Source organism: Haliaeetus albicilla, chromosome 10 (assembly GCF_947461875.1).
Source record: "Haliaeetus albicilla chromosome 10, bHalAlb1.1, whole genome shotgun sequence".
Lineage (NCBI taxonomy): Eukaryota > Metazoa > Chordata > Aves > Accipitriformes > Accipitridae > Haliaeetus > Haliaeetus albicilla.
In genome coordinates this window covers 24,741,664-24,753,331 of record NC_091492.1, presented here as the reverse complement: position 1 = coordinate 24,753,331, position 11,668 = coordinate 24,741,664, and the positions used below count along the sequence as shown (strand labels likewise).

Genomic DNA, 11,668 nt, shown 5'->3' with positions numbered 1-11,668 from the left:
CCACCTCTCACCATGCGTGGGTCCCCTGAGCCAAGTCATCGCTGTGCCACTACCTCCTCCAGAGAAAAAGCACAAATTCATGCCCAACAGGCAGCTGCACTATGATTTATTTACAGTAGTGAGAAGAAACCTTATACTAGTGCTTGGGGCTGTCAGGAAAGCCGCTGTGAGGTACCAGCCCTTCGGAGAACAGAGGAATGAACCCAGTAAAGCAATTTCTGCTCCCCACATGTTCCCTATGCTTTCATTCTTCCATTTATTTTATTGATGGAGTAATGTATGGATTTATTTTCCTGACTGTATGCCCTTTAGCTGCTTCTGGAGGCAGCCAGGTGCCTCCAGGACCTCCTGGTAAAAGAGAAGCAGGCTTCTTCTGTGGTGTTTGTTTTATTACAAAGCCTCAACAGAGCAACCAGGGAGAAAAAAAATCAAACCCAAACAACCAGACACACAGCAATTAACTGCTCACTGAAATACAACGGGGCTTCCCATGCCCCACCTAGCAAAGAAAGAGCTCTAACAAGCCTCTATCAAAAGGAGGTCTGTTATCAGCACTCGGTAAAACTCCTTCCCACAGGTGTTTTGGCAAGATGGGCAGCACCTGGAGGAGGGGGGCCCCCCCAAGATTTACAGGGTTTGAGAAGACTGCAGCAGGCAGAGGTCCACTTGGCTGAACGGAGTCTGGGAGGCAGCACAGATGCCAGAAATGTTGCAGAGCTGCACCCCCACAAATAAGCTCTGCTGGGTGTTAACATGTTCGTGTCACAGCTTCACCAGCACTTATCTGCAACAGTGAGGGGACTCTGCTCTGAATACGCAGACGAGGGGGTTTGGTTGCAGGCTTTTCAGTGTTTTTTCTTCTTTTTTTTAAGGGAGAAGGCAACACACCACTACCATTGAAGTGACAGGGCTGAAGCACAGCCCAGGCAGTGCTTTTGCAGACTGTTGCTAATCCAAACAAACCTGCAGTTCTGGGTGGGTTAATGTTTGCTCTCTCCTGAGCTCTGGGGTGCTGGTAGCATTTGGCTTTGCTCGCTTCCTTTTGGCCTCAGGGGTGTCATACTTTCTCTTGCTCAGGTATCACAGCAGCACCATCCCGATGGAGGGCAGGGTCATCACGCCAAAAGCCGCCCAGTCCAGCTAGAAGGAGAAATTATTAGACAGAATTTAGAACAAATCACACACAGTTGAGTTATAACCATCAGACCTTCCACCCGCAAAGCTTCTGGCACCAAATGCCACAGTGCCAGCTCCTTCACAGAGGCAGGTGGAATGGAAACCACTATTTCTGTGATATTTTCTTCCAGACAACAGACACAGGTTAACTACAATCCACACTGGAGTTTTTCAGGTGACTCTAGTGCAAACCCAACACACCACAAACAGGCACTATGCTGGTTTGCATGATCGCTGCAGTGTAATTTCAATTATTAATTGAAAGATGCTTACAAAGTGAGGCAAGAACCTCCCATCAAACTCACGCTGAGCCAGGATTCCTCCCTGCCCAGGAGCACTCATGAAGCCAACCTAAAAAAGGGAAGGAGAAGGATAGTATTTGCCACCTTTCCTTCTTGCAACAGAGCATGTGCAGTGTAAGAGTTCAGGGACATGCATCATCCCTTAACAAGCTCAAAGAGCACAGTCAAGTGTACCTGTTGTCCAACGTGGGCTACAACTGCATAAAAAGTCAAATCAAATCACTCACGATCACCTCTCCACCCTCCTGTGCCAGGTATGCAATGGTGGCAGAGGTGAAGTAAGCAGCTTCAAGAGGCCACAGAACCACAGTGTGGGACATTACTCACTCCGAGATCTGAAACTTAAGGAAAATAGTTGCATTTCATCAAAGGAAAGCAAGAAGATGGGTAAAGAAGAGAATTGAACCAGGTAGCAAAGTCAGTCCTGTCAACAGATCCCAGCCTCTGTAGTTACAGACATCCAGACCCATCCAAGGTGGATCCAGCCACTCCTCCTTCCCCACAACACCCTGCCCAAGGTCTGGCATACTGGAATCTCAGTGACAATGAATGAGGACAGCAGAGCGACAGGACACTTAGGGATAAGAGCGAGCGTTGGGAGGGGAGAAATTTCAAAACACGAGAAGATACTGAGCAATCTGGAGCCACTTGACATCGAACATCACAAAGACAGTGCCAAAATCCTCAGGCCGGGGGGTGAGGGTGGGGTGGAAAGAATCATCCGACAGCTCCATATCTAAGGCAGCACTAAGCTCAATGAAGAAAGGGATAGGAGGAAAGTCTCAACTTCAGTGTTCTACTTACTGGGGGACTGTGTCACAGATTTAACAGCTGGAAGAACTGATTTTTGAAACATGAAAAGGGACCAAGACGGGGAGGAGAGTCAAGGTGTATTACAAGGAGATTGCAGGAAGAGGAAGGCAAAGCTGAGAGAAGCTGCAAAAAAGACAGGAAACTGGATGTCGGAAAAGCTCACAAAGCCAAGAAAGAGCGTCTGTGTGCACGGGGAGGGGAATGTCACAAGATGAAACACGAGGAACTGCACCATGCTGGACAGACAGCTAGGGCAGCCATGAGGTGAAAGCAGGAAACAGCGAAAGCAGGGACAATGCAACGGGAAGGAACAGGCAAATTGCCGGGTCAGACCTTCAAGCACTGGTGGAAAGCCCAGACTTAGGAGTAGCAAAGATAACAGCACACCATGGAGCCTAGAAACAGTCTCAAACCCTGCAGACACACATACATCAAGGTTTGCTCCTGGTAAGTATGAGACAAGCCTCACCTGGAGTCAGCAGTGTAGATGATGTACTGCAGAGTCCAGTCCTCCACAGCATATCTGTTTAATAGTGATTTGGAGGCCAGGAGCCTGGCCCTTTCCTCACAGTGGGCCATGTAGAATAGGGCAAACAGCAAGAATTGGGAGCCTCATCTAGAAGCAAAAAGAAAATGGATTTGATGTCTTTATTGCAAAGAGAATGCAACTGGGACAACTAAATGAGACAATTCAGGCCTTCATGTGCAGCAAGAAATGAACAGCTATGTACTTTGCAGCAATATTGGTAAGGGATATCCCAGCAGGAGAACGGGCCCTGGCACAACACAGCTCTGCAGCTGCCCCTCAGATACTTACATTTTTGCTGGAAAGTGTGCAGGTAACAGCATGGCAATGGCTTAGGTTGGCAGGCATGGCAGAACAGAAGATGGCTGTCTCCCTTTTCAAAGCCCCAACAGGTATCTCTCCTATCACTGAAGTGGCATGGTGAAGGATGGCAGCTTTCCACCACTGCCTGTGCCACCTCTGACAAAACGGACCTGGCTCTTCTCCCCATCAAATTCCCTGTTCTTCTCAGAAAGCACTAGCTCTTATTCCCAGCCACCAAGGTACTACCAACTCTTGCCAGTAGCCTTTCTCTCCCCAGAACTCCCTGCTTCAGGCCATGTCCCCATTTTCTTAAGTCCAGCATCTCTGGAACTGCCTCACAGAGAGGACGAAGAGACCCCACTCTCATTATATAGGCAACCTATATACATTGAGGTGTTGGAGCCCCCGCTCTCTATGCCAGGGGACCCTTCCTTCCCCTCAATATTCCCCTGCCACAGGCTTCACACCAGCATTTCCACCCCAGGTTGCTCCTGCACACCCACGCAGTCCAGCGGGCTCCCTGTAAACCAGAGAACCCCTCCAGCTTCATTGACTGCTGCCTGCAGGAGACCCAGGACCCGGACACCAGCACTGCCCCCAGCTCAGTGACCTCCCCAAGCTCCAGCAGCAGATCCTGCCTGGTCTCCCTCATCCCCAAAAGGCCCATTCCCAAGAGACTGCCTGCCCCAGGGATCTCCCTGACCCCCACAGACCCCTCCCAGGGCTCCCCTCTCCCCCCAAATTCTCCACTATTCCAGACCCCTCCCCCACCTCAAACCCATCACAGCCCTCCCCTGCCCCACAGACCCCCCCAGTTCTCCCCCACCGCGGGCCCTCCCCCGCCCCACAGACCCCCCCAGTTCTCCCCCCTTCCACGGGCCCTCCCTCACCCCACAGACCCCACTCCCCTCCCTATGGACCCCCACGGCCCACAATCACCCCAAGACCCCGCCGCAGGCCTGCCCTGCCCCCCCCGTCGCTCCCCCGTTGCCCGGCAACACTCAGCGGAACACCGAGTCAAGGGCACGGCCACCGGAAGTAGTCACTGGTGCGGCACGGGCCCCTCCCGCGGCCCGCTGGGAAATGTAGTTCTTCGCCGCCCGCCGAGGAACTCCGCGCATGCGCAGAGGCCGACCCCGCCCCTCCCCCCCTTCCCGCCCTGGGCCTTCGCTGAGGGGCAAGAGGGGTTTACCTGCAGGAGAGGTGTCTGCAAGCAGCACCTTTAATTAAAAAAATATAGTACTCTTTTGGGGCCCATAAGGGGCCCTGCTGCCCTCCGGAGAGCCTCGGGATCTTTGCCTGGCTTTGCTGTGGCCTTTCGAATGGTTAGGGTTAGATTTAGGGTTTTGGGGAGAGAAAGCAGAGAGCCACAGTGTTTGGCAGCTGAGAAGGGGTTTGCCAAGGAAAGTTGACTGCTGCAAAAAGCTTTCAGTCCTGGCCACGCTTGTGCGGGAGCCATAGCTGGGGGTTGGTGTTGGTCCTGACTGTGTTTTAGACTGGGGTTAAAAGTTCTAGAGGGGCTCAAAGACCAAAACGGGGGTCCTGGACAGAATAAAAGGCACACGGAGTCCTCTGGCGCACAGGGAAAGCCAGAGAATGAGTTGTGAGGGAACTGAAAGTGTCCCAAAGCCGCTACAGAGACAAAAGCAAGCTTGGGGAGGAAATGAGGAGTATGAGATGGGATCTGAGCAGAGAACATGAGTTCTTAGAGGGTGAGGGACTGCATAGAAACATCCTAATTAGCACAGAGAACAAAAAGAGTCCTCTGAGATACAAAGACAGTCTGAGGAGGGACCCACCCAGCTCCATCCAGTACCCACTCAAACCCCCAGGACACTTCTAGTGCCCCCAGTACCTTCCTGGATCCCCACTACCCTAAAAAGTCCCCCCAATACCCTCCCAGAGCCCCTAGTATATCACAGAGCCACTCAGGATGCTCCAACTTTCTCTAGCACCCTCATCAGAGCTGCCCCCCAGACCCTCCCAGAGCCCCTCTCAGTATCCTCCAAGATCCTCCCAGAGCCTCCCAGTACCCACCAGAGCCCCCAAGGCCCTCTCAATATCCTCAGTACACTCCCAGTTCCCCCCGCCCCTGCTGTAACCTCCAAAGCCCCCAAGGACCCTCCCAAGTGCCCCCCATATGTACCCCTAAGCCCTCCCCAAAGCTTCCAGAACACCCCAGAGCTCCCAAGTCTACCCCAGAACCTCCCAGTAACCCTGCTGAGCACCCAAGTACACCCTAAAGCTCTTCAGGACCCCCAAGAGCCACTCAAGACCCACCCAGTACCTACAAGAACCCTCCCCACACTCCCACTACCCTCCCAGAGCCCCCCGGTTTGTATTTTTACTTTAAGACAAAATTTTTTTTTTTTTTTACTTCTTTGCATGAGGGTCTTGGCCCACCAGCTCTTTGCCAGTTGATGTTTTTGCTGAAGACACAATGGGTTTTGAGCCCCTTCCAAGGACGGAGCTGGAGCTGTAAGTGCTCAGTAGTCTACAGAGATCTCCATGCTTGGAAAGGAGATGTCTTCAGTCGATAGGGTTTTAAGAGTGAGCAACGCTTTGCCAAAAGGGTTAAAAAACCCCAACACAATAACCTTGATAGGTTAATAACCTTTTGATAGGTAATGTGAACATTCTCAAATGTCACCTTGCGGATGGAGACTTGTTCAATTCCCCCACCTCCCCCAAGGTGGCAGTGGCACCTCAGGCCAGCACAGTGCCCAACTAAATATAAAAGTGATTCTCAGCGGAAGTTTTTCTGATGCAACAAACTATAAGGCATTTTGTTTTAAAGCCTATAGTAAATACATACATTTGAAAAAAAAAGGGCTGGTGAATGTGCAGTCTCAGCCCAAAGGTTTAACATGAAAACCTTTTTCCTTCAGAATTGGTTTTGCCACCCCTGTTGCAAACAAGTGCTGTGTTTGATGGGTTGTGTTGCGTGGGTGCGATGGCAGCTGAAGTGCCAGTGATAGCATTTATGTTTCAATATCGTCATCATGAGAACCTACATCAACGTGAAACCACGGATATCAGCTACGTTCTCTCTCCACACTTTCAGCAGCAGTGCAATGGTCCATATCCTCCATCCCCAAATCATATACGTTGTTTGGAGAGAAACATCATTTGTGGAGAGGTTTTGTGAGAAGTTCTTACACGTGGGAGCAATGCCAGATGAGAAAGTACCAGCTGGAATGCCCTCTGCCACCCATTCCTGCCTCCAGAGACCAAATACTGGATTTTTGGACAGTGAAACTCATCTTTTATTTTTCAAAGAATATCTGCAATTTCATCAATAGCACACAGAGATAAAATTATATCCGTGTCATTGTAGCAGTACTCAATGCTAAACTGGAGAGAGGAAAACATGATCTCTGTTATAACTGTAGGTGATCTCTGTTATAACTGTAGGTATTGCAATTTTACTCTGAAAAAAACCCAACTTTTTTCCTCAAAAAGAAATAAGTAGGTGCCTGTAAATCATATTCCAAAATCCTCCCATGCAAAGGACTCCCTCCCAGCCTGTAATACAGGCTGATCTAACAGAAGGATGTTGCCCACAGAGCCAGAAAGTTATTCTTGAAGTCAGTAGATCCATGCAAGCATAGCACCAGTGGTTTAACTGAAGCCTTAGGAGTCCTCTCTGAAGCACAGGGTCCATCTATATGAGCGGGTAAGAGGCATAACTGGCGATCCCGCAATGGTTCGCGTGGTTTCTTGACATGCGGATATAGCCTTTGTCACCAAAATGCACACCCCAACTTTTGCGAGAGGAAACAAACAGACAGACACGAGAAAAATTAAATTCCTTTTTCTGTAAGTGAAGTGGCAGCTTTATCAACATCACAGCATTGGAGTGTTTTCATTAACTGCTTCATGGGATTTCTAATCCTGTATTAAGTTATGACAACACTCATCAACATAAAGGGAACTTAAGGTGGGTGTAAGTGTATTTTAAATGTATTTAAAATTCCTTCACACTGCTAGGATGGCATAAAGGTGCTTTCACATGGCTAAGCTTGAATCCCTAGGGAATAGTTCAGGGACCAATCCCAACTTTCAACTCTACAACAACCCCCATTGCACAAGCACCCAACTGATCTCCCTCTCATCTGTATGAATGTCAGTTTGAGCAGTGGGAGGTTACCTAGGAGAAGCCTATTCCTATAGATAGCGACCATATAGATAACAGGAGTTCAGTGATGCATGGTTGTGCCTTTACCTGTTTTTCACAAGCCAGTAATCCTTATCATTTAGGGTGCCGTAGCCGATCACAAGCACTCCGTGATTCACCTGCTGTGTGCATCGCGGGTCATCGTACACACCTGGAAAAAAAAGGAATTTGGAAGCATGTCATCAGACCACAAGACTTTGTCTCTGAGTCAAAGTCAACCTTCAGCATCGTCACTAATGCTGCTGTCTTAGGTTTTGCCACATTGATGCCTTCATCCAGGAATTAAGCCCCAATTTGCCAAATTCCACCAAATTTCATAAGTTTTATGTGCAGAAAGACACAGAAGACGTGAAGAAGGTCTTCAGGGCAAAAGGACATACCTGACCTGTACAAGAAGAAGGTGGGCTGGGTGGCATCAATGGCAACAGAGACCGGTCCGATATTGGCTACAGCATCTTTCAGGGCTGCTTCATCGGCGTATGGGAGCTCAATGTACTTGGAGCAAGTGGCGGCTCGTGTGGAAGCATTGTATTGACATGTCCCATTCTGGTAGGAACGAGGGGAAGTTGAGAAGAGGAGCATGAGGAATCCACATCTCAAGACTTTCAGGTACGTGTTTTCTATCAGCTCTCTTTGACTTTGTGCTACCCCATTCTTCACCTTTCTTTGACCACCATTTTTCTATACACAGGACTACAGAAAAGATGGCTGGAAGGACCTGAAGAGACCATCTTGTGCATCTCACTTCCCCACACCAAGAGCAGCCAAACTGTTTCAACAGAATTCTCTGCCTTTTTTCTAGAAATCTCTGATGACAATACTTCCACCACTTCCCTAGAGAAACTGTTGTTGCTTCCTCATTCTTCCCATCTGAAGGCTCATGTTTAACCTAAATTTCTTTTATTGTACATTAAGCCCAGGACTTCTCATTCTCCCTCTGGACACAGAGAACAGCATCTTTTGTCTCTGTAGCTGCCTTATGCATATTTGAAGACTTGTATTCCACTTTTCTTTCTTGGAGTGAGCTGCTGTCACTTTGACCTGTTTCCATAGGCCATGTTTTCAAGACACCAGGTCATATCAGGGTATCTCTTGTCTCTAGCCATCAAGACTGTGAGCATCAGGATCTTTATTTTCTTATGGCTTTTTTTTTATGACCTTGCAGCAGTCATATAGCATCTGTTACAGGCAACTTTTAAAAAACCAATTGTATGAACACTGTTCACCGGAAACCTCTGCCCACTGAAATGGTAGAAATATCAATATCCCATTTTTGAGCTACAGAAGATGGAATAATACAGAGAGTTGAGAACAGAATCCAGGACTCCTGTCCCATTTTTCCCTTCCGTGTAGTACGTTGCCTCATAATTTATGTAGGACAGAAATAAACACGTAGAAATTCTGGCTCCTAGTCCAGTCATTCACCTATGAGAAAAAATAAAGACTAAATGTCCCTTCCCTGGGTCTGAAAGAATCAGCTGCAAAGGCTGAGATGACACGAGACTGGTAGAAACCAAGACAGAGGGAAATCAGTGGGAGAGGAGAAGGCTGTGCATGCAGGAGAGCAGAACGAATGGCCACGTTGCTTCCATGCTCATGTGTTTTTCTGCAGATTTCACATGCTGTCTAGGTCTGATGCCTACCTGAGCCGTATAGGGGTAGGATGCATCTGAGTCAATCCCTTGGTTGTCGATGATGTACTGGAAAGCACTGGTCATGAAACCTCCACTGCAGCCTTTGTTCCCATACATCATGGAGCAGTCAACAAGGTTCTGGGCACTGAGGGACACCAGCTTCCCTGTCTTCAGCTTCACCTGGGCTTCAAGGGCTCCCACAGCACTGAACGCCCAGCATGACCCGCAAGCACCCTGCAAAAGCCCCAGAGATGCTTAGATGCTGCCCCATGGGACCGAGACATGTGGAGGCACAAAGAGAGCTTCAAACCTGGTACTTCACGTCCGTGACGCATCCCTTCTCCCTCCAGTCCACCGTGTCAGGGACTTTGCTGCCAGGCTGCAGTCGGTACGTGGAGGTCATGTTTGGCCGAGGAGCAACGTTCAGCCCAGTTAACAAAGCCACCACTTCCTCGCTGGTCTGGTGGGAAAAGAAAACACTGACTCGTGATGTCCTTGTCTCTGCTAAGTCTTAAACTACATGCGTTGAAGGTGGAGGGGGGTTTCCCTTGAACAGTCTGAGCAGGAAGAGTTAGGTTTGTGGAGCCCTTGGCTTTTTATTTTTTACATTTAATTTCTAGCTGTTCATTGGAAAGGGCAAGAAAAAGAAAATACAAAGCTGAACTCCAGCACCAAAAATCCCTAGAAGCTGGTATGTTTCATTAAACAACACTACAACCTGGGGACATTGAAGAGGGATTATTTGAAAATATATATATAATGACCAGGATCAAGTCCACGCACCCCAAATGCTGCATTAAGGAGTTATTTCCTCACACCAGATTGCCTCATGCCGGTATGTTGAGCGCAAGAATTTCTGAGCAGTTTGTCCATGGCTGCTGGCATCCATGAGAAGAGGATGGGCTGAGGAGGGTCGCTGGGAGTTTCTCCAACCCTGACCCACTGATATTCCTTGTTAAATCAACTTCACAGGTAATTAGAGACAAAGACAAGCCTCTTCTCAGCAGCATGGCCAGCACCTACCATGTCTCCCAGGTGGTTCATGCCCAGCTCGTAGGAGTGCAGCCCCAGGGAGTGCTCCAGATTGTGCAGTGTCACCAGCTGCAGGTTCCTCTCCCATGTTGCACGTCGGTCCCCTTCCTCTTTCTGAAATCAAACACAGCCTCATGGTGTGTAGCAACAGCCCTCGCAGACATTTCGCCCCATTTTATCCCACCAAAGGTTGTCCGAAGCCCCTGCCAAACCACCCCCGAGAACCAATGGTGCTTTGAAGTGCTGTTGGCTCTTCTCTCTGCTGTGTGATGCAGCTGATGGTCACGCTGGAGCAGCACCCACCATGTCAGCACCCCGAGCCACCTCCACCTGCCTCAAGATGCCCCTACCTTGTGGCGGTACTCCTTGCCGTAGGTTTTCTTCCAGAGCTGCCAGTGCCAGTCCAGTGCGGGGTCGGGGTGCCCCAGTGCCACCGCAAGCGTGGCCAGGAAGGTGAGGGATGCCAGCAGCTTCATCCCGCTCAGCTGGGACCAGAGAGTCGGAGTGACACAGTGGCACACACGCCAGGAGCCAAGGGCTCAGAGCCGGAGCCGTGCTTGACCCCTTAGTGACAAATCCGGTTTGGTAAGGGAGGCAGAATGGTGATGACATCCCTGACCAGGACTCCCTGGCATGCCCTTCATGGGGTTTTTACACTGGGTGATGCCAACAGCTTCTGTCCTGCCTGCCCAGACAAGCACCCCGCGGCGGCGCTGCCTGCCCCGCTTGCCTGCTGTGTACCCCCAACCACGGTGAGATGGGAAGAGAAATCCTGTCCAGGACTCAGAAACTTCCCTCAGGGGGAGAAGTCCACTGGACCCAACCCCTTGCCTGTGCGGACACTGACACGCAGGGACACACACAGACACTCGCCTCATCTCATGGTTCCACCCTGCCCGAGAAACCCCCCCCAAAGGAGGTTTGCACATTGCCTGGTCAAGCAACTGTTTTGACAAACCTGTGTTTTCCCGCACCTTGAAAGGCAAAATAAAAAAAAAAATCCTATTTTTATCCAACTGATGTCCACCAGCTCCTGAGGATGGGCTACTATGTACAATTCAACTACCCAGAGAGAGCTTAGAGGAGATCAGAGACAGGATGGAGTCAGAGTCAACATAAAAATACTGTTCCTTCAGTTTTACTTCCTCAAAGCTCAGTCCTGCCAGAGCAGTGTTAAAATACAAAAGCACCCAACGTACCTGAAAAGGCTTCTTCTTGTGGTGGGTACCAATCTTCAGCTCCCCGGCAGTACAAGTGTTTGGGGTAAGGAAGATGCTGGGGACAAATCCAGTGCGTCCCCACTGCCAGGACACCCAGGACCTCTGGCACACGGCAGCTGCAACTCGTCAGACAAATCACGAGTCAGGAAGTGAGGAAGTGCTCTGATTTCATTTTCACTTAGCTGGGAACTGGGCTTGCTGTGCCACAGTCACGAGGTTATTTGAAGCCGGACCCTCAATACCATCAGAAAACGATCACAGATGAGAAATTTTCCTTTTTCCAGCACCCCAAAAATTAATGGCAAGGCTCTCATGGTGGTTTATGTGGCTTATGGGGCTAGCGGGCAGGAGCAGGGGTCACACTCCTCTGATATGATTTTAGCATTTTTGTGACTTGGTGGTAAGAGACAGGATGAGGTCAAGTATGGAGCCTTGCTACTGGTTTGAACTGGGTAGACCTGAGCTCCCATCTCACTGCAGCAGTG

General features: G+C 49.6%; 2 protein-coding genes across 3 annotated transcripts; both read right to left on the bottom strand.

Moving 5' to 3' along the window:
• Positions 1-76: 76 nt before the first annotated feature.
• LOC104313176 (translocon-associated protein subunit beta-like) lies at positions 77-3,852 on the bottom strand. Its single transcript, XM_069794231.1, has 4 exons — positions 3,109-3,852; positions 2,761-2,907; positions 2,109-2,225; positions 77-1,140 (listed from the first exon to the last, which is right to left on the bottom strand). The coding sequence occupies exons 2-4, from the start codon at positions 2,868-2,870 to the stop codon at positions 1,116-1,118; spliced, it is 252 nt and encodes an 83-aa protein (XP_069650332.1). The 5' UTR covers positions 2,871-2,907; positions 3,109-3,852; the 3' UTR covers positions 77-1,115.
• Positions 3,853-6,358: 2,506 nt separating this feature from the next.
• LOC104315201 (cathepsin S) lies at positions 6,359-11,351 on the bottom strand. Of its 2 annotated transcripts, none has more exons than XM_069794209.1 (8): positions 11,163-11,351; positions 10,314-10,448; positions 9,955-10,077; positions 9,242-9,391; positions 8,941-9,165; positions 7,678-7,843; positions 7,346-7,448; positions 6,359-6,884 (listed from the first exon to the last, which is right to left on the bottom strand). In XM_069794209.1, the coding sequence occupies exons 2-8, from the start codon at positions 10,437-10,439 to the stop codon at positions 6,785-6,787; spliced, it is 993 nt and encodes a 330-aa protein (XP_069650310.1). In that variant the 5' UTR covers positions 10,440-10,448; positions 11,163-11,351; the 3' UTR covers positions 6,359-6,784. The 2 variants fall into 2 exon arrangements, with proteins under 2 accessions (XP_069650310.1, XP_069650309.1); XM_069794208.1 differs by having other exon boundaries at positions 10,314-10,527; positions 11,163-11,345.
• Positions 11,352-11,668: the final 317 nt, after the last annotated feature.